The sequence below is a fragment of the Papio anubis genome, chromosome 10 (genome assembly GCF_008728515.1).
Source record: "Papio anubis isolate 15944 chromosome 10, Panubis1.0, whole genome shotgun sequence".
Lineage (NCBI taxonomy): Eukaryota > Metazoa > Chordata > Mammalia > Primates > Cercopithecidae > Papio > Papio anubis.
The window spans coordinates 34330493-34350703 of NC_044985.1; the positions used below are offsets into that span (position 1 = coordinate 34330493).

Below are 20211 nucleotides of genomic sequence, written 5' to 3' on the forward strand. Positions count from 1 at the left end.
GATCAAATCACTTAATCTAATTATGCCCCCTTTTTTTTTTCTTGTGATTTGAAAGCATCATGAAAACCTTTTATATATGCAGGTTTATCTGTTACTACTATTAAGAATTTAAAAATTCCAGAGCCTTCTCATTTAGAAAATGTTAGGCCAGATTCTGTAATCACCTATGTTAAAGAACAAAGCTAAACAGCGAAATCAGGAAGCAGGTAATAAGACAGATCACATTTAGACAAAGACATGGTTACTTTTTTATTTGAAGGAAAAAAAAGTATGTTTTAATAAATACTGCAGAAACATTGACCAAACAAACATACAAAGTGACTTCAACAGTTTAAAAAATGCAACAAAAGTTCTGCTTTATAACAGTTATAACTTATTTTCTTTTTACAATATTTAAATACAGAAAGCACTCGCCAGCTATTTTGTAATACTGCCCAAAGCATAATGCTGCATCAATCAAAGCATATTATGTTGGTAGAATGTCTGTATTTTATGGGAAATGACTGGAATCGTATTTTCTTGCAGAGACAAAACAAAGTGCTTGTAAGACATAGAACTATGTGTTGTAATTACCTTAATCTCTCCTGCCACAATTTAAGGGGAGCACAGCTTCAACACTTCAAAAACGAAGCATTATCATGGGAAAGAAAGCTCGTTTTCAACAAGCGCCAACAATAAACAGGTCAGATCTGGTTTCTTCTCTGAAATAATCTCTAAAATGAACTGGTCAAAAATATCTGTAAACTATTTTAAATGCTTTTATTTTACGTAACAACAGCGACCAAGTGCTGAACACGGACCTTGGCTGCGTCTGCTCAGTGAGGTTTTAGCAATCATGCTCTAGAAATGCCCTGGTGTTGTGTCAGGACTGAAACTCTATTATATAATCTTCCACTAGGGATTCTCTAAAGCTTGGGTAAGTGAGTTCTTCTCTCATCAATGTTCATTTAATGAAAGTGAAATAAACCAACAGATCATCAGATGCTGCCAGTTTTGGAGCTCCAACCCAAAACAATAGTCCTTTTGCTTTGTATTTTTGGTAACTTAATTCCAGACAGCTTTACTCACAAACTGTGCTTTCCGCTACTATTCTTTCCTTCACTCATTACCTCTTCTGGTGAAAACAGTAACTACCTTTTTTCTCTCCTTGGATCATTCTATGACGTCAAACCAAGACACCTTTTATTTGACTTTGCATTTTTATCAACGATGGCAAAAAAATCACACAACTTCTTTTCTAAACAGCGCACAAAAATATTACATTGAGCAATTTACCACTTTTTAATGACAATCACAATGAAGAACAGAACCATCAGACTGAATAAAAATCGACACTTTTTTTTCCTATTTGATCTATGCGATCTTTGTAGTGCTGGTCTACAAATCTTGCAAGATTGCAAAGGCTTTCCTTAGAACCATCCTACTCAGCTATCTTCAGGAAGGCAAGATTTCAACGCCTCATAAAGTTTTCCTCTGGATATATCCCCATGGGTCCTGATACAATTTCCATTTTAATGATGAGCTAGAAAGAAATTAGATCACATCCTCTAGAAAACTAAATGCTAAGGTCACAGTGCCAGTTCCCCAGTGAGGACGGTATATTAACATATACTTTTTGTAAAGGAGATTAAAACATTTAAAAATTAAATCAAAGTAGAGATCCATGAATAGATTGTAACAAAAACAAACAAACAAAAAAAACCCAACAAAAATGCAAGCACCATTCAGAGTGTGATTTTTCTTCTTGGAGGTACTCGCATCCCCCCTCATCTTCCTCTAGCTCATTTGTATCTCCATTTTTTGGCATATTTTTCAAGTCACACTTCAAAACTCTTCCATGTATTCACTTCTCACCACTTGGTCTACATGCCGAATCTAAGGACAGGATTCCAAAAAGATGAGTATCCTCTCAAACGCCTCCGAAGCCTCTGGTATACATGACTTTAGCTGTGCACTTCATTTAGACTTCACCTTTTTGTTTGCTGTTGTTTTTTACACTAGATTCCTTTGTCCTCATTAAAGATAATGAAAGATTCACATCACAGTGCAGCTCTTCGCTTTGTCCTTTCGTAAGTCCGTAGCAACTGCCGAGAGTTCTGGTCTGCTAGGCATGTGTGAAATCCGCTTTGTGGCTCTCTGTGATTTGTTCCGCTTAACGTTTTTATTTGTCTTATTTACACATGCCAAGGTGGCAACGTGAAAAATGTCTCTGACACTATTTTCCGACTGTAAAGCTGAGCATTCGATATAAGTAGCTGCTCCAATCTGTTTGGCCATATTTGCCCCCTGAGAAGCAAAAGAAGGGATTTTAATCAGCAATAAGACTTTAGGAGAAAGTTAGCTAGTGTCTTCTAATACCACAAAATAATAATGCATTGCAAAACGTTTACTGATATGTTAACTGAATTTTCCAAGTGTCACTGCAAAAATAAAAGTTGTTAAAATTTGAACTGCCTTATTTATTACTTGATAAATATTTGCAGTCAAGAGCCAATCGCTAAGATGTCCAACTCTCATGGCTCATTAGAGGTGTTAGAGCTCTGAATAAATGCTAAAGGCTGATCTTAACAAATGAGGACACTCATTATCAAACACTTAATATGAGGTGATTCAAAGAAGTGCAGAGTGGAGCTAACGAGGTGATTCATCTTCACTATCAACTGCAAGCAAGAGTTAACTGGTTACTCAGGCTTTCCAGGGTCACAGCAAGCATGGAATGGCCCAGAGAATCTTACTGGTGAAATAAGTTAGCTGAAGGTCATGAACATAAACCCCACATTTTCCACACAGCTCTGGCTGTGGCGATGTGGCCTTGAGAACCTGTTCCAGCGTCTCCTGGGGGACTCCATTTCTCTTTTCTTGAGGGTAAATGGCATTCAAGACTAGTGACTAGGTTGTACCAAAAACAGGGGCAATGAATGAAATTTAAAATTGATTTTGAAATGTACGTGATTGTGTCTTACTTAGGGCCAAAATAAGTTGAGGAAAGGAATAATACTATTGTGACATCTGTTATATCAAACACAAAATACGTAATTTCTAAGTGTGAACCATACCACCAATATACGCAACAATAAACATGTGCACATCAACCAAAACTACTTATTTAAAATACCAAATTTTTGCTAATGAGAAATGGAAGACTAAGAAGACTGCAGTATTTAAAATGATGATTCTTAATACAATTTTGGTATTTCAACATGAACTCTCTTTAGATTCTGGTTGTAGGTTTTACGAGAATGAGCTTTTGAAATTGATTCTCATTTCTAAATACTTGGGGGAAATGCCTATAAAAATGAAGACTCTCTGAAAGATGGTGTTATGGAGTGCTCCAGTTTACTGGAAACAGCCTTATTATTGCACTGCCGACTGTAAAATCAGATTACCTCTCTTAAAGAGTATTACTGATTTTGACCACATTCTCTGTTAAACCTACTGAACTTTAAACCTACTTGGAGTTGCAGAAATATACAAGGTTAGCATATCAACTGTTTATGTACCCAAATATCATGTAATTACACTAATAAATGACAGCATTTTAAATTTCACAACTGACCACTGGCTGAGCGTTTGGAAAAGCAGCTACTTTTTATTTTATTTATTGTGAGTGACAGTCCATTTCTTTCACTCTTTCTAAAATCCACTTTTGCACATGGGCAACATATATACCTGGTCATAGGACACTGGCGTCTGCCTGTGATTGGAGAGTTCTACTAATGTACTAACATCTGTCCGCAGATCAGACTTGCAGCCGACCAAGAGCATTTTGGTATTTGGACAAAATTCCTGGATTTCACCTTTCCACTATGACAGAAAAAAAAAAAAAAGATTAAAAATGAACAAAGTAATGGCATCCATATCATAAAAACCATTTCTCCACTGGCAGACATTAGAATGAAACTCAAAAAAAGATGTTAAAAAAGGAGTGTCCCTTGAGATGAAGAAGCAAACTTTGCATTTATCTCCTGAATAGATGTGAAGTTTTACGACTTTTTAAGCATTAGAGAATGATTATGTATATTATGATCGATTCTCCCTCTCTGTGACTCATCTGTTGCTATTGAAAGAGATTTGGTAGATGTTGTCCAAAGGTAGCTTCAATAATGTCTTAATTATTGGCATGTCTCTGAAAGATAAATGTGTCTTAAGAATAATTATATATCCTAACAAGTGACCACATCCTTCGATGTGTGGATCTGATCCTCCTTAACTAAAAGGCTGGGGATAAGGCAGAGGCAACACTAGCACAAGTATGCACTCCCTGATCCCACTGAAGCATGCCACCGCGAGCTGAGGCTCTATTTAAGTACCTGAGATAGTTAATTAATAAAACAGAACATCCTGCCTTGAAGGAGTTTCTATTCACATGGTTCCATCAACACAGATCATGACATTTGCAAAGGAACATCTCCTGGTGATCGGGAAGGCAGCTGGTCCTGTAGCTCATATGCCTTCGAATTAGTTTAAAACTATTTCAATCTATTCCAGTTTGTCTATTTGTTTCATGATCTAACAAGAATTAGTAGAACCCTCAGCAATGCCTGGCTTGGAATTCCAACTGTCCTCTTTAAGAACAAGCAAGTGGCTTTTTGTGGCTTCATTTCCTCAAGCTTGAGCTCTGCAACAGCATGGGAGTCAAGGGTTCAGGGCGGTCACAGGAGATCTTTGGCCTTTGAGGGCAGGGCCTGGAGAGGCTGAGATGGGGAAGTGGTGCCTGACTCTTCCCACCCACATTCACAAATATGTAAATGTTCTACAAAGTACTGTGGCCGTGACAATGATGATTAAGACATAGCTGTGTCTTCTGGAAAGAAATTCACAGAATACTGGGGGTGATGAAGTCATGTATTAAGTATAACACAAGATAAGAGGGACATCCTGCAAGAATAACTGAAAAGATCACTAGAGGAGACATCTCCAAATCTAGGGGTGTACTTTGGGTAATGAATTCTAGTGCAAACTACACCAGTGGATTCAAAGGAGTAATATACTTTCCATAAGAGCCCATTGTGTTCACTTCTTCCTTTTTTTCTTTCTTCCTTCCTTCCTTCTTTCCTTCCTTCCTTCCTTCCTCCCTGCCTCCCTCCCTCCTTCCCTCCCTTCTTCCCTCTCTCCCTCACTCCTTTCAGAATTATGTAGGAACACCTACCATATGCTAGGTGGCACTAGCATTAGAAGTGGAAGGTGAACTGGAAAAAAAAAAAAAAGAAATTCTTCCTACTTCACGTCATTCTAACCTCCTCTTTGATAGTGAAGGACTTAAAGGCTTCCATTAATCAAGACAAACCACAGGGGTTATCATGAGCCTTAAACCTCACAGGAACGTAAAACATACTCATTAATATCTATAAGGCCAAAGTCACTATTCATTTGGTCTTAGAAGAAAAAAGCAAAATAAAACAGGAGAAAGGCTTTTCATCATAAATTATGCATAGCCTGATACTACATCAAATAAAATCTCTAGTAAATAAGCAACCCCTTTTATCTCCAGACAGAACTAGACATGTTGTTATGTTGCTCTTCAGCTGTGTAATGACTTTGGCCTCCCTCCGCATGTCTAGCAATTGTTTACAAGCATTAAAGACAGGAAAGGTGTATTCCTGCCTGGATTTGACAAGCATTAGCATTATTTGTGTTAGATATGTATTACCCAAAATTGAAAGGAGCTAAAAAGGGAAAAAGAGCCTTTGATCTATTAAGAAAGTCATATTTTATTGAACTCTGTCTGTAATATTTAGTAGAGACAGAAGGATGATTATACTTCAAATCCTGATTTCACCATGACACACAAGCCAAGCAATCAAATATAATAGAGGAATGTAAACTAATAAAAACACACAAAATACAAACAAATTCCACTAAAAATTAAAACCCAAAAAACAAAACCAACCTAGGCACACCTGCATGTTTGTCTTTCTTAATCCATACCATACTCAGACTAGGCTGCATGGCTCACCCCTCAGCTGACACTGCCTTGCTCTCAGCCACATCCGGTGTCTAAGCCAGTGCGTGGAGGAGAGGGAGTGCTCCACCAAGGGTCTGATCCTGAAGCCCCACAGCACACAGGCCAGGTCTGAGAAAACAGCTAGTGGCTAATAAATGCTGATCCATGGACTTACACGGCACGTGCCTTCTACAACTACCTGGAGGCTGAGTCCCTGCTGCTGGAGGTCAAGAAATGCCCCTTCCTCCCACTGGCCTCCCTACTTCCTGTGACCCATCCTGTAATAGGTCCTCTTCCTCTTGATCTCCCTCTGGTTCCTTCCATCCATAGCTTCCTTAGTTAGGTTCCTTCTTCACCTACAGAACCTGACTAACCTTTGCCTCCATAAACTATGTGTACGTTATAATATATAACATGTTTACAAGCCCTGCTTCTACATTACTAGAAAGATAACTGATCATAATTACTAGACAGATACCTGATCATCAGACAATTCACATTGGACACATCCCTATTCCTCCTATACTAGTTCAATTTCTGTTTCTAATACCATAACTAAAACACAGCTTATTAAAATAGCCATTATTGCATTCCTTTCACTAACTGACTTGAGGTCAAATGTAAATCTGTAAGCTAAGGTGCAATCGGTTGAGTCACTGAAAGAAGGAAGGAAGACATGAATATGATAGTAATCAAATATAACTGTTTTCAGCTGTACCATTTTCTCCCGAAGGACAAACACGCAGGCCCTTGAAAGGTATTCTGTTTCAGAGCTTCATGAAATAAAATTTCAAGCACGTTCATCATCAAAAAGTGGAAACCCCATTTTGGTGTGAAAGGGTTCTTTCTAGTGTTTAATTACAAATTGTAAGGCAGGGAATTGACTAGAGTCTTTGAGTTCCCCAGCAATTCCCATGTTTCTATTTATATATCATCTAGTACCGAAGTGTGTCATCATTCCCCAGCACTTGCCTTTTTGAGGACACTGTCCAGGGTCTCTGGTCTACTGATGTCAAAGCAAATCAGCACGGCATCCGAATCAGGGTAAGAGAGGGGGCGGACATTGTCATAGTAAGGAGAACCTGAGAAGAAACAAAGATACACAGATTTTCAGATGAGAGTCCCCTTGTCTGTCATGCATTAACTCTACCCTTTCGGGCTAAGTCCTTTGACTGTCACATCATGACCCGACCCCCACTTCCCCTAATTCTTGGAAAAGAATTCAAACAGACACACAAAAGCCTGCTTAGAAGTATATGATGAATGAAACCTCACATGTATCTGACATAAATTCAAGAGGAGGGCCTGGATCTTAAGGTGAAATCTGTATGGTTCAAAGACTAGGGCCTGAAGTTACCTGGGTGAAGTAGGGAAGCACCTGGGGCCAGGTGGTCTTGAGTGCAAACCTGCCTCCACCACTAAAGAGGGAGCGGGCAAGGTAGCTTTAGGACTCTGTGCTTCTGATTCTTCACTCATAAAATGAAGATGCTGACAACATACGTACCTGAGATTAAGTAAACCCAGGCAGTGCCTGGCTTTTAGTGAGGGATCAATACGTATTCACTATGGGTATTATGGTTGTATTACCGCTACTGTTAAAAGCTGAGTGATAAAAAGAATCAGAAACTGAACTACTTCTTGGGAAAGAGACCTAAACTCAAGATAAATCTGACAGAAGGATGGGGGTAAATGAGGGAAAGCGGAAGAGGGAGGGTTCAACAACTACACAAAGAGAAACCACAGTGTTACCCCATCTCCAAGTTGTAAGTTTAGATAGGCTATTGACCTTTGAGCTTGCTTATTTTAACTTATTGCCAAACCCTATACAGATTTTCTTCCTGTTACAACCAAGAATGTAATAAATGTCATATAGGATCATGTCACTTTTTTACAGAGTCCCATCTCTGAGAGTGACGCTAAGGCATGATCCAAGGATCTTAACCTGAATTAAATCCAGGGTACCCTAAATGTTCAAGGCACCAGCCAATTACTTTAACCACAGAACTCTCTAGTCAGTCAAGGAAGTTTTTCTATTTCTTTAAGAATTCCAAAGGATGGGCAATTACATGAGGACAATAGTTATGAAGTAATTGACTAGAAAACTAAATACAGCTTGTTTAAGAAATCGTTTTAGGTATACTGACATTTCACAAGCATCACATGAAAATGATTTTACTAGGAAATATATACACACGTATGTATCTGACTCCAGAGTAGAAAAAGAAAATCTAAACCACCAAACTCTTTTTAAAAGTCTATTTCAATTTGACATCACTTTCCATTTTGAGCAGAAAAACAGGACATGTTGTCCCCTGATAAATCCAAACCTCAACGGGCAAAGTCAGGAAGAGAGACTTAAAAAGCAGCTTTAAAAAATATCACTGTTTATATTTCTATTAAAACAACATTTGCTTGGAGGCTGTTCTTGTGATCTAAAAGGCACTGCACTCAGGGGGCATCACCCTCTATTCACACAGTACACTCTGGGTCCCTGGCATCCGCTGCGGAACCCCAGGCAACAGTGCAGCTTTTTCCCTAGCTGCTTTACGATGGAGAGTGACAACTTGAAGCCACGTGTGTCTGCTAAGCAAGGAAGAAAGGAAAGTTACAAGAATCAGGAAGAAAAGTGTGAATAAATAGAGAATTAAGTCAGAGCTGTTCATGAGCTGCAGCAGCTGCCTACCCTCATCTGGAACCAGAACCCTGGCAGAGCAGAGGCTGACAGCTGAAAGATATTTCTCAAAAGCTTAAAGGGTTTAGAGTTTAAAAAGTCAAGTCATTTTAAGTATGAAGGTATATTAGAATGAGGCTGTCTCTGAAAATGACAAGCTGTGGCTGCCTTTTCAGTCGCTGAAAGAACTCTGAGGTGAAGAGAATAATTCACAAATAGTTCACTCATTTGAACATTCGAGAGGCATCAGAAACTAGATGGTTGAACACTATTTACGGCTACATTAGTATTTCTGTATTACCTCTGAGAAGTTCACACTTTTTCAACTAGAACCTTTCCTGTTTCTGTGTCCAACGTCTAACTCTAGCACAGCGCCTGCTGTAAACATTTAAATGACTCTTTCCAAACAGGGAGTCAGAAAATTCTAGATCATAGAGTGGAGCTCCAAATACTGGACACATGAATGAGAGTTTCCTCTGCTCCTCAAAGTCAGCAAGAGACGACCTGATCCCAGACCCAGGAAGGCAAAGCTGCCAACAGTTAGGATTGTCAGAAACCTAACGAGGCTTCAGAGATCTCTTTTCCCAGAAATCACTCACAACAGGAAAAACCGCTGTCTCCCTGTGGAGAGCCTCCAGTACGAGCAGACCTGGTATCTTTAGAGGACAGTTCCAGGTACCTACCAGCTCCTTTCAGGGTACATCTGTATGATGTGAGAGTACTCACTGCTAATTCCAGATGTAACACTACTCTATGACAATGGAGACCACCTTTTCCAAATATAAAAATTAGGAAAAGCGATTGAAGAAATACAAAGAGGATAAAAGAGTTTAATTGAAATTGAGACTGCCAGGAAAATCCTGAGGAATGGTTTCGACATTCAGGTCGCCATGTGACTGCTGGGAATACCCCTCCCTTTGTGGACTATGTTTCCCATCCCCCACCCATTTTATGGCCACAAAGGAGATCTGGCTTTGTGCTCAGCCCTGTGTCACCTGCTGGAGACCTGCTACCTACTAAAATCCAGTGGGCTGGCTTCTGTGCTTAGTGCATATATCCAAGTATTTGCAAAATTTAGACTCTGGCCTGATTTTAAAATGAAACAGGGTTCTCCAGTTAAACCAGATTCTCAGGAAAGTTTGTATCTGCTTTTGTTTTTACCTGGTTAACACTACGAGTGAAAATACATATGTAGTGCAAAGGTTTATAAGAAATAAACCACCGTGCTTGTGGAGGTAGACAGGTAATTTTTCAGAGCTTTAACATGATCTAATTAGGGATGCCACTTTGATCCCATTCTATTACTTTTGCTAATGAACAGTGCTGCTTTTAGATCAACACAAGTGTCCAAAGGTACTAGTAAAACTGATTCCCATATTTTTTAGTTATAAGCATAATTTGACTGGCAATGACAAGAGTAATTTATTTAAAATAACAAGACCATTTATTCACTATATTTTTGATAGGTTAAGTTTATCCTGTCATAGATAGCAGTGTCTATTGTCTCTATTTTTTCATAGTGAAAAATATTTATATAGAATTATCAAAGAACTGTCCCACCAGGAAAGATGTAATTCATCAGCTCAGCAGGACTTTCAGGATAAAAAAAAACAAAGCAAAACAAAAAACAAACACGCACACACACACACAAACACACACAAACACCTCCTGTGTAACATTACAGTGTTTACTCTGTGTTTAAGCACTTGGAATTCTTCCTTTTCTTCCCCAGAAAGTCCAAGAAACTGCACAAAGGAAGTAAGGCAAGCAAAGCTGGAGAGGGCATGGTGGAATCACAGGCATGCGTGAGATAACACAAGCCAACAGAAAAGGAAGAGGAATTCCAGAAATGATTCTGTGACGTGAGAAGCAATATAGAGGAGCAGAAATGTCACCAAAGGAAGGAGCTGAAAGTCAGTGGGTAAAGCAGGAACAATACCTGCCCCTAACTCCTATATCCCTCCAGGAAAGTCTTACAACACCCTGCGAAGCCAAACAGAAAACAAAAAAATTAACTTCTATAGGTGTTTCTTAAAGATGCACATGAAAAACTCCCAAGGTGCTAACTATAGAACTAAACACAACACAAGCAGGAGGGCTCAACAGTTTTTACTCAGTATGAAAGTATTCAACTTTCAGTGCAGTACATGGTAGGTGCTGATATACATAGAGTATGTGCTCTAGAATGGACTAAAGTCCAGTAACATTTAGGAACTGCGTTTTGCTTGTCAAATAAAACTCTTTTTCAGCATGTGGAATAGCCTAATGCATGTGGAAATTCTCAGATGCAGCATTTCTCTGGTACTGTATGAAACTTTTCTCAGCTCACAACCCTATTCCAAGCTCCTTTTTAAGTAACCTGCCAGGCCTCTGAAGGGAAAACTTTGGGAAACTCTATATTGTAAAGAAACAACTACGCTATATATGCAAAATGTGTGCCCCCCTCACCCAGAAAACATAGTTGAGAGGCTTTGCTGGGGATAGATAGACTGGAACAAGTGTACACTTGGGGTTCTGTGAGTTGCTCAAGTTTGGCAAACATCAGCAAAGTTCTAGAGCGCTTTTGAAATTTCAGATCTACCCATCTTTATATTCAAGATCATTAATTCTGGGTGAGAACAAAATTTCCAGCCAAAGAATAGTCACAACGTGCCTCACCCAGAAACTAATTCTTCAGACACATACCTGCCTGCTGAAGTCACCCTTTCGCAAAGATAGAACACACCATATATGTACATACTTAAATGTATACGTAAGAAGATTCATGCCCAAAAGGGAGGCTTTATGGAACCTTTTGCAAAATACCAGTTTAAACACTGTGAGGCTTTAGAGGAGTCAGGGAACTGAAAACTCTTCTTGTTGAATATTTCATAAATATAATTTATTTAACTTGAACCTTCATTTGAAAAGCTTCCCTTTTCCCCTTAAGAAATTTTTACCAACAACAGTAAGTTAAAGCTCTTGCATATTTTTGGCAGAGAAAAGTAGATTAACTTTTGGTATTTTTAGTGACCACCACGAGCACATCTGAACCCAGCAGCAGCTAACATGTGAGAGGGCCTGATCTGCCCAATTATTACAAGATTGCATTTCCTCATGCCATCTCTAATCACAGTAAAAGGTTTAAATTAGCAGCAATCTCAAGAATGTGAATGAAGTCTGGGCAGAACTTTGGTGTCTGACTCAGTATAAGACTGTTTAGTTCTTGTTTCAAGTAGTCTGCACAACAAATACCATGCCTGCAAATATGCAACAAACACTCCCAGAAGAATATTTTGTTTGTTTCTTCCATGGATTCAGATAATAGGAACTATGAACAGATCTTATAAAATTTTGTGGGCATTTATGTGTTGCTATTAAGATGGAATAAATGTTTTCTATTTCTGGGGGCAATGCAGATACAAAATTGGAAAGTCACACAGCTAGATATGTTTGGCCTTTAAATAAAGGTTTAGCTCTAAACTCCTAATCTTATTGAGATACTTAAAAATAGGTAAGAATCAAAAAATTATACTGACAGTGGAACCATGGTTAAGTCAAGAGCTTTAGGGATAAGAGTGTATGTATCTGTATATGCCTAAAAGTAAATAGGGATAATGGATTCAAGGTTTTGTTTCATATGCTATCTAAGAATCAGATTTCTTGGAGTAGACTCCCACGAATGAATTCATCTTTCCACAAACTATGTCATCAGGCTCATTTTTCAAAACCAAAGTGCACAACACCTGGTCAAACTTCTGAGGCAACTACGTTCCATGTCAATAAAATGTCTGCCTTCCCAAGAGAGACTCTGAGAAAGTGGCCAATCTGTAGCAACTGAGAAGTCATTTAAAGGACATCAGAAAATGACTGAGCCACGACTAATTCATTTGGCACAGCCCGCCAGGCACCATGAGCTAACTGGAGAAAGTATTGGTCCTTGGTGTCGTATTTACATGCAAAAGAACTGGATTAATGAGGAAACATCTGGTTATTTCAGGTGGTATCAGAATGACCAATTTGGATGCTTCATTGAAATGTGCAACTTAGCGAGAAACCAGATTGGAAAAAAAACAGTACTAAATGGGGCTAAAAAAAAAAAAATCTACAGACATTTTTAGACATAGAAAGGGCATTCATATCGCCACCTCCCTTTTTTTAGGAGGTTCCATGGTTTAAATGGAAATTATCGCATGGTGGACAAATCTCCAAATGCAGTTTTATGTACTGCTTATTGGAAACCACCATACAAACTATCTGTTTTACCCTAACCCAGGTCTCTTACAGAGTTTCAGTGTGGAAACTCAAGAACTCAAGTTAAGAATTAAACCTAGTTTTGAAACCCTAAGCTCCAATGGATCATTACTACGTGATGAAATGCCTGGTTTCCTGCAATTTCACACTTGATATTCAAATCCCAAGCATCCATGCTTCTCTGGCTCCTTCATAAATTCTTAACCTCTTCCTTTCTCCAAGAAGGTTAATTTAAGTTATAATTCTCAGCTTCCAGAATCTTGTTTTCTCTGAGAGCCACTACATGTAAGCAAGTTTCCATGTGGGAGGGATGTTAGAAATTTCTTAGAACTTAGTCAACTTCCAGAAAGGAAAGGAATTGTGGTGGGCCTCAATGAGCATTAAGTCATGAGTTAGGGAGCCTGGGCTACCCAGGTGACCTTCAACAACTCTTTGGATCTTGTTGCTCCTGGAAAAATCCAGCTTTAGAACCTCCAGGCTCACCCTCCTATAAACAGGTATTACAGCACTAGACAGGAGGAAGTTTTTCTATGTCCTCTGTTTGTCCTGTGGGTATTCGAAGAAGGTTGTCAGGGAAGAAGGATGTCTTTACCCTGTTCAAATCTCAGTCTACAGGCATCTCCTCTCACCTAAACACCTGACACTTAATCTGGGCTCCTCATTTGATTTCTTCTGTTCGTTTGGGAAAGCCTGAATATTTTAAATGTTATTGTCACTTGTGTTTTCACCATGTCTGTCTTATCACATGCTGAAACTGTGAGTACCTAAGGGTAGAAGCTGCTCTCGCCCAGTTCTGTACCCCTCCCATAGCATCTAGCAGATTGTATGCACACAGAAAGCACTAAACCATGTTTACTGACTTTATAATCATTTTTATGCCTTGTCTAGATGTGTTCATTTATATGCTAAATCACCAAAAAAAGGGGGAGGGGGAGAGAGAGAGCAGTGATCTCTTTTTAAGCTGCTTTTCTGGATTAATTATATACTAATCTCCAATACTGCTGAACCATTTCCATCCCTATTAAGAAATATTTCATTAGAGAGCTTGTCACCAAGACCATTCTTCATACTTGATGTATAATAAGGTAAATATAACAACTTAGATAGACTTCTGTTTATAGAGAAGTTTGTTCTCATATTAAGGCCATTGGGTAATTAAGATATTTTTCCTCCCTTTTTCTCTAAGAAATAAAGGATACTACCTTAACTGTTAATAATGCTAAAAACTTAAATAGGAAGTACTAACTTTAGCACTCAGGGCTTGAAAGAAACTTGGATCATGACAAGATTCAAAAGAGTGTTCATGAGGCAATAGCATAGTTATTGTGGGGAATTTTAACAGCTGAATTGAATATATTAAAAGTAATAATAAGCCTTAAATAAAATGTGCATTAACTTGCCTTGGTTAAAAGCTGGAATGAATGATTATTACTCCCTAAATCACATGTGCTGAAATTACACTGCAATCAAATCTCTTAGGAAAAGATACGGTGATCCTTAAATGACTATGTTTCTATTATTAGTAGGCATTTGGCTTCATGCTACAAATTACTTCTATGCTTGGCAAATGTGGCCAATTTTGAAGCACAAGATATTAGAATTACTTTGGTCTTACTTATTACTTCACAATTGAAACTATTACCCATTGTTTTGCTGAAACTCATTGGGTGAAATTTGAAAATCAATGGGAGCATTTCTGCAACTATTAAGAATGTTCATTTTATAATGAAAAATATTTTTTAGGAAAATGAGGAAGTTATGGGCCTTAAAAATTCCCTGTCGTAGATGATTCCTCCAGCATTTTTACAAAAGTTTTGTTTACTTTTGTTGGGGGGCTGGAGTACTGTAGCCCTAAGAATCAACTGGCAAAATGCCTTTTGTAGTTGCTTTAACTGGTTATGTGCAATGGGAAGAGGGGGTAGCTGTTTCCTGTCTGAAGAGGATCCAGAGGATCTACAAACCCTAGGATGTCTGACAAAGGAAAAACATTGCAACCAAGTGGAAAAGGGCACTGGGGTTCAAGGACCTGACAAAATTGGGTACATTATGAGTTGTCAGTGAAATACGCGCTAAACTGGAAGAGCTTCTTTTTCTCCATTACCCCACCTGAACTGTATGCTTCTTAGGGGCAGGACCATGCTTAATCAACACTGTATCTGTAAGGTCTAACAGAGGGCCTGTTTATAGTGGATGTGGAAAAAAAGGAAGAGATGGATGGAGAAAGGGAGAAAGGAAGGAAATATTAAGTTACTGTGCCTCAAAAAGCAGAAAATTAATTATTATTATTATTTTTTTTGGTGCAAAGCGACTTCACATATCCTACTTTCACTTGATAGTCTTCCCCACATCCAAATTGTCACAGTTTCACCTATGCATGATCATTACTGCTGGAGGCAAAAGTAGACCCCTTATGAGAAGCTGTCCAACTAAAGAGGCCAGATAAGAGAGGAACTACTTCTGTCTTCTAAATGGTTGCCCTTCTGCTAGGAGGGTAAACAGGGCAGGAGGTATCATTCAAAGGACAATGTTCACCCCGTCTCTCTCCCTATGTAAGAGCAGTCAGGCACACCCAATTTTTCCTATATAAGTCTCTTTCACAAAGTTCTAGCAGGGAAATAAAAAGTGCAATTTATCTGACATTTAGAACTTCATAGACTTGGCTTGGATCTTTTCTCCAGAGTTAAATTGATGGCCTTTGGAAAAAATAGATGTATCAAGAGGCATAAGGCATATGCAATTATTTTTACAATCTGAACTAAATAAATATTTTAGTGGGCAAAGAAAATGTCAAACATTTACCAAAATATAATCCTGTCCAGAAATTCGCCATGAAAAGCTTGGAATTAAATGGAAAAATGTTAAAGATCCTTGAAATAATTAGTTGCTGATGCAATGGTTCCTGCTATATATAAACAACAAATCACCTTTGATGGAAACAGGCTATTCTTAGAATTTAAGTAAGCAGTGCTTGGTGACTGTGTTGAACTAACTAACATTTCTCCTTAAGAACAACATAATGGAATTCTAAATAATTCCCTTATGCCTCTTTTTTCCATTTGTTTAAATCTAAATTCTAACTAAGATTTCATTACTGGATAATTTTGCAGTATAAAATTTTCTTAATCACATTTTCAAACCTTTATATTTTAGTTAAACATACATAGGTTTTGGTTTCATTAAATAAAAAGACAAGTGATTATTTCACTACAAACTTCATTTCAGATGATTATCTCTAATTCGGTGAAAGGCAATGTTTATAAAGTTGCCATTCTTTGTGCACAGGTAATTCAGTGTGAATAAATGTCAGGTAACCTCATCTCCTTGGAAACTATGCATATCATTACTCATTTATTCATTCATCAGATTGTATTGGATAACTACTGTGTGCAAGGCATTGTGCTATGTGTGCAGAGTCTGTAGAGTTTTGATTAAATGCATGAAGATACCTGAAGTGGTATTTATCTGCACATTCGACGGACAGCCTCCAACTATAAACTGCCCACATTTTGTTTTATTTTCTAACCTTTATCAAACAATGTGCCTTTTCTCCCCTAAAAGAATCAATTTAGCCCTTTAAGCATCGAATTCAAAATATCCATTGGTGGTCCTGTGACTCTTGAAGCTTGAGATAGGAAACGTATAGCCCAGCATTCCTATAAGCCCACCCGTTCCCCCTCCCTGTCCAAATGGGTTTCATTCCTAAATCCACCAGGAAGCCTGGCTCTGCCCAGAACCTGGCTTGCTTTGTAGGCTGTAAAAACCCCAGCACGGGATGCCAGATCCCCTAAGACTAAGAGCTGAAGCCAGCCAACATCCTGGGAAACAAAAAGACCTGCCTGTCCAGCGTAATAAAGCCAAGAAGTGTACAGTGGGAGAGACCCTGCACATCATCTAGCTCAGTGTCCTCTTTTTACAGATGATGAAAATGAGACCCAGGGAGGTAGGGGATTTGCACACAGAAATCCATGGTAACCAGGAGCTAAGATCTAAACACAGCTTTGTATCAACGACTGGATCAGACCCACTGCTCCACCCCGTGCCAAAATAATTTTTATCGTGCATTAGGTCCAAACAGGGCTACGGGTCGGGGCAAGGAGTACTGGTGCTTATTATTGGTACCACACCAGCTGTGCCATCCAGTAGGCATAACAAATACATACCATGATATGTCTGGGAATCAGAGCCCTGTAAGTACCAGGCTGTATAATAATTCTGATGATGGGAACTACTGAAATAAGGAACCACTTGAATTCTGTCTACCAACACCTTCTCCATAGTTTCGAGTCTGTGTACAATCCCTAACAGAAAACACGGCGGCAAAGTCCTGATTCTGCTGCCCTTGGAACGGCTGGAGAAAGAGCCTGACTCCAGGGGGAAACAAAATCAGCCCTTCTCACTGCAGCAGTCGGAGCATCTGGCACCGACCGTGAGAGGCGCTCGCTCGTGCGAGACTTCTCGCTTGCCTTTGTGCTGGGACTGCCTCTGGCGACCCTGTCAGTCTGGTTCCTTTCTTGCTCTCTGATCTCCCGCGTCCCCTCGGGGGCTCCAGTGGTTCAAGCTTAGGGTTGTGGGAAGCTCACAGGAACACCTCCACGAGGCCACTCCCCGCTGGGCGCGGCTCCACCTCAGGGCCTCCCCGCCTAACAGCAAACCTGCTTGTTGGCACTTGCGCGTTCCTCCTCGCTAGTTTCACCCCGGATTTGGCTCGGTCCACCAGCTACCCAGCTCCCTGCTAAATTCCCAGCCCTAAGCGCAGGGGCCTTTACCCAGCCTTCCCAGTGGGTCCTGCTTTTGCAGCCGACACCCTTCTTGGAAACAAACTCGCTGGACACCGCTGGTTAGGGCGGCGGGTGCCTATGTCCCAGTCCAAGACCTCACATGGTGCTCCCCTGCCGCTCCCCAGCCTTTGACCTGCCCCAAACCCCTAACTCAGCCAGGGGGCCAGATGCCTTCCCACCGGGAGGGTACCTAGCCCTCCCTACCACCGCGCAGCAGGTAGGTGGGTGGGCACATGGGAAAGCAATAACCCGGCCTTGAACCTCAGACCAATGAATATAACCCACCGCGGCGCCAATAATTCAAGTAGACTGGAAGGTCAAAGGCGAATAGTGTTGCCTGCGGCCTTGGAGGCAAGCAGAGTGGGGGATGCAATAGAGGTCAGGAGGGACTGGTGTGGTGAAGGGGGAACGGCGTGATCACTGGGATGGAGTAAGGAAAAAGGGGAGGCTCGGTACAGGTGGCAACCGAGGCGCCGCGGGCGGCCGGCGGCGCTAAGAGGAGGCCCAGCGGCTGCCCGGCCCCTGCGCCACCAGCGCATTCCTGGCTGTAGGCGTCACGGGCGCCGCGGCTGCCTGCGCTCAGTTTCTCTCCCCCAAGAGCGGCAATTGCAAGTAACCGCGTCGCCTCTGGGATTTTCTCCCGCCTCCCATCACCCCCGCGGCGCTCCCCGCCTCCCTGCCAACCAGCAGGTTAGATCTAGGGGGGGCGCCTGCCTTGAGCCGGGTGGTTCCGCCCAGGCGCACGCAGCGCCGCTGCAACACCCTTCAGCATCGGGCCACCTCGGCCGACCCAAGGCGACTTGACCACGGCTCCGCGGGCAGATTGCTCCCGGCCACCTAGCCACTAGTGGCTTCAACCGCGGGGTCACCCTGCGGGCACACAGCGCCCTCCTCTCCCCACTGCCATCTCCTCGTCCACGCTGTCGTCCGCCTCCCCCGCCCAGAAGGGATACAATTTTCGCCCACCAGGGATCGTGGGAATCCTTTGGGAGGGCCAAAGTTAATGAAGGGGCGCAGACGGCTTGTAGCGCGTGGTTTCCCGAGACCCGCCGCGCATCCCCCAGCGGCTGGAAACCCGCCCCAAGCGCCACGCGGTCCTCCCACTCTTACCCGAAGTGTCCCACAGGCTCAACTCTATTCTTTGTGTGTCGATTTCAAAACTGGCCGTGTAATTCTCAAACACTGTAGGAACATAATTCTGGATAGACAAAATGGGCGAAAGAGGGCAAAGAGGTTATGTTTAAATGCACGACACCCGTTGAACACCCTTCGCCTCCCGGCTCCCCAATTAAGAAAACCCTCATACATCAGACCACACACTAAGCACATAGACCCTTTCCGAAACCCCTGTCCTACTCCCCACCCACCCGACCCGGCTCTCACAGACGTGCTGACCCGAATTTCCCAACCCCAGGTTATGCACACAGGAACGAACAAGTTTCAGGAGCTAACCAGCCCATGTGCAGGCGCGTCCCAACCCTAAACGTTTCCAGCGCACTTTCCCTTTCCCCGCAGTCTAACCAGCGGAAAGTAGTAAGGGCGATAAAGACTTTTTTTTTTTTTTTTTTTTAAGCAAAAACGGGTGAAAGCGGGGAAGCCCACCTCAGGACTGGGATCCCACTGGCCGACCCCCTCCTGGAAGCCGCGGCCGGCCACACTCACCTCGGGGAAGCAGTCCTTGGCGAAGACATGGAGCAGCGCAGTTTTTCCACACTGACTGTCTCCCACCACAACTATCTTGCATTTCACGTTCTGATTAGGATCCATGATAGATTTGCTGGATAATTTCTGGCTGGCTCTTCTCTCCTTCATTGATGTTGCCTTATTTTCTCTTGGAACAGGAATTTTCTCTTAAGAAGAAAATATATTTCTCTCTTTATAAAAAGCCGATATAAAAATAAATCGCAAGGCTGATGGGCAACCCCTGAAACGCGGCGCAGACGAGGAGGAGAGCGAGAGGAGGAGGTTGGTTACTCCCCTCCAACAAGTTTTAAGCCTGACTCCTCACCGCGCCTCCCAAGTCCAATTCCGAGCCGACTGCTTTGTTTCACGCTCTCTGCGCGGCTTTATACGCCCGGCCTTCCAATCCTCTTCTTTCTCAATGAGAGGAGGAAACTGATCTGCCTCCTCCCCTTTTATGGAGCCTGGGAGTGAGCGCTGTTGCCTTGCTTGCCGAAAATGTAAGCAGTGCGCCCTCTAGGGTGCCCGTTCGGGATCTATTTCAGACCAAGGCTCTGGGACGACATGAAGACCCCAAAGATGGTTTGCTGACAAGTCCACAGGGCAAGGTGGGAAACTGGCATCTGTGGATATTGATTTGAACTACAATCCCTTTAAATATAATTTAATATAGGGGCTTATCTGTAGAAGCCTCATGACCTTTTATGAAAGCAAACATTTCCCACCCAAGTTAAAGCACAGTATAAAACATAGGAAGCAAATCTTGGGTGGAGAATGGTTGAGTGGTTCTATTTTTTTTTTTTTTTAAATGGTTTGTGTCAGGTACATAGGCCATGGACCAACAGATTAGCCTCTTTATTCCAGATGCAAGAACTGACTTGGCTGGGTCACGGCAGTACACTGGC

General features: G+C 41.3%; 1 protein-coding gene across 1 annotated transcript; it reads right to left on the reverse strand.

Moving 5' to 3' along the window:
- Nucleotides 1-224: 224 nt before the first annotated feature.
- Nucleotides 225-19923, reverse strand: RND3 (Rho family GTPase 3). The gene is made up of 5 exons (XM_009182213.4): nt 19289-19923; nt 18737-18824; nt 6917-7026; nt 3670-3804; nt 225-2286 (listed from the first exon to the last, which is right to left on the reverse strand). The coding sequence occupies exons 1-5, from the start codon at nt 19436-19438 to the stop codon at nt 2035-2037; spliced, it is 735 nt and encodes a 244-aa protein (XP_009180477.1). The 5' UTR covers nt 19439-19923; the 3' UTR covers nt 225-2034.
- Nucleotides 19924-20211: the final 288 nt, after the last annotated feature.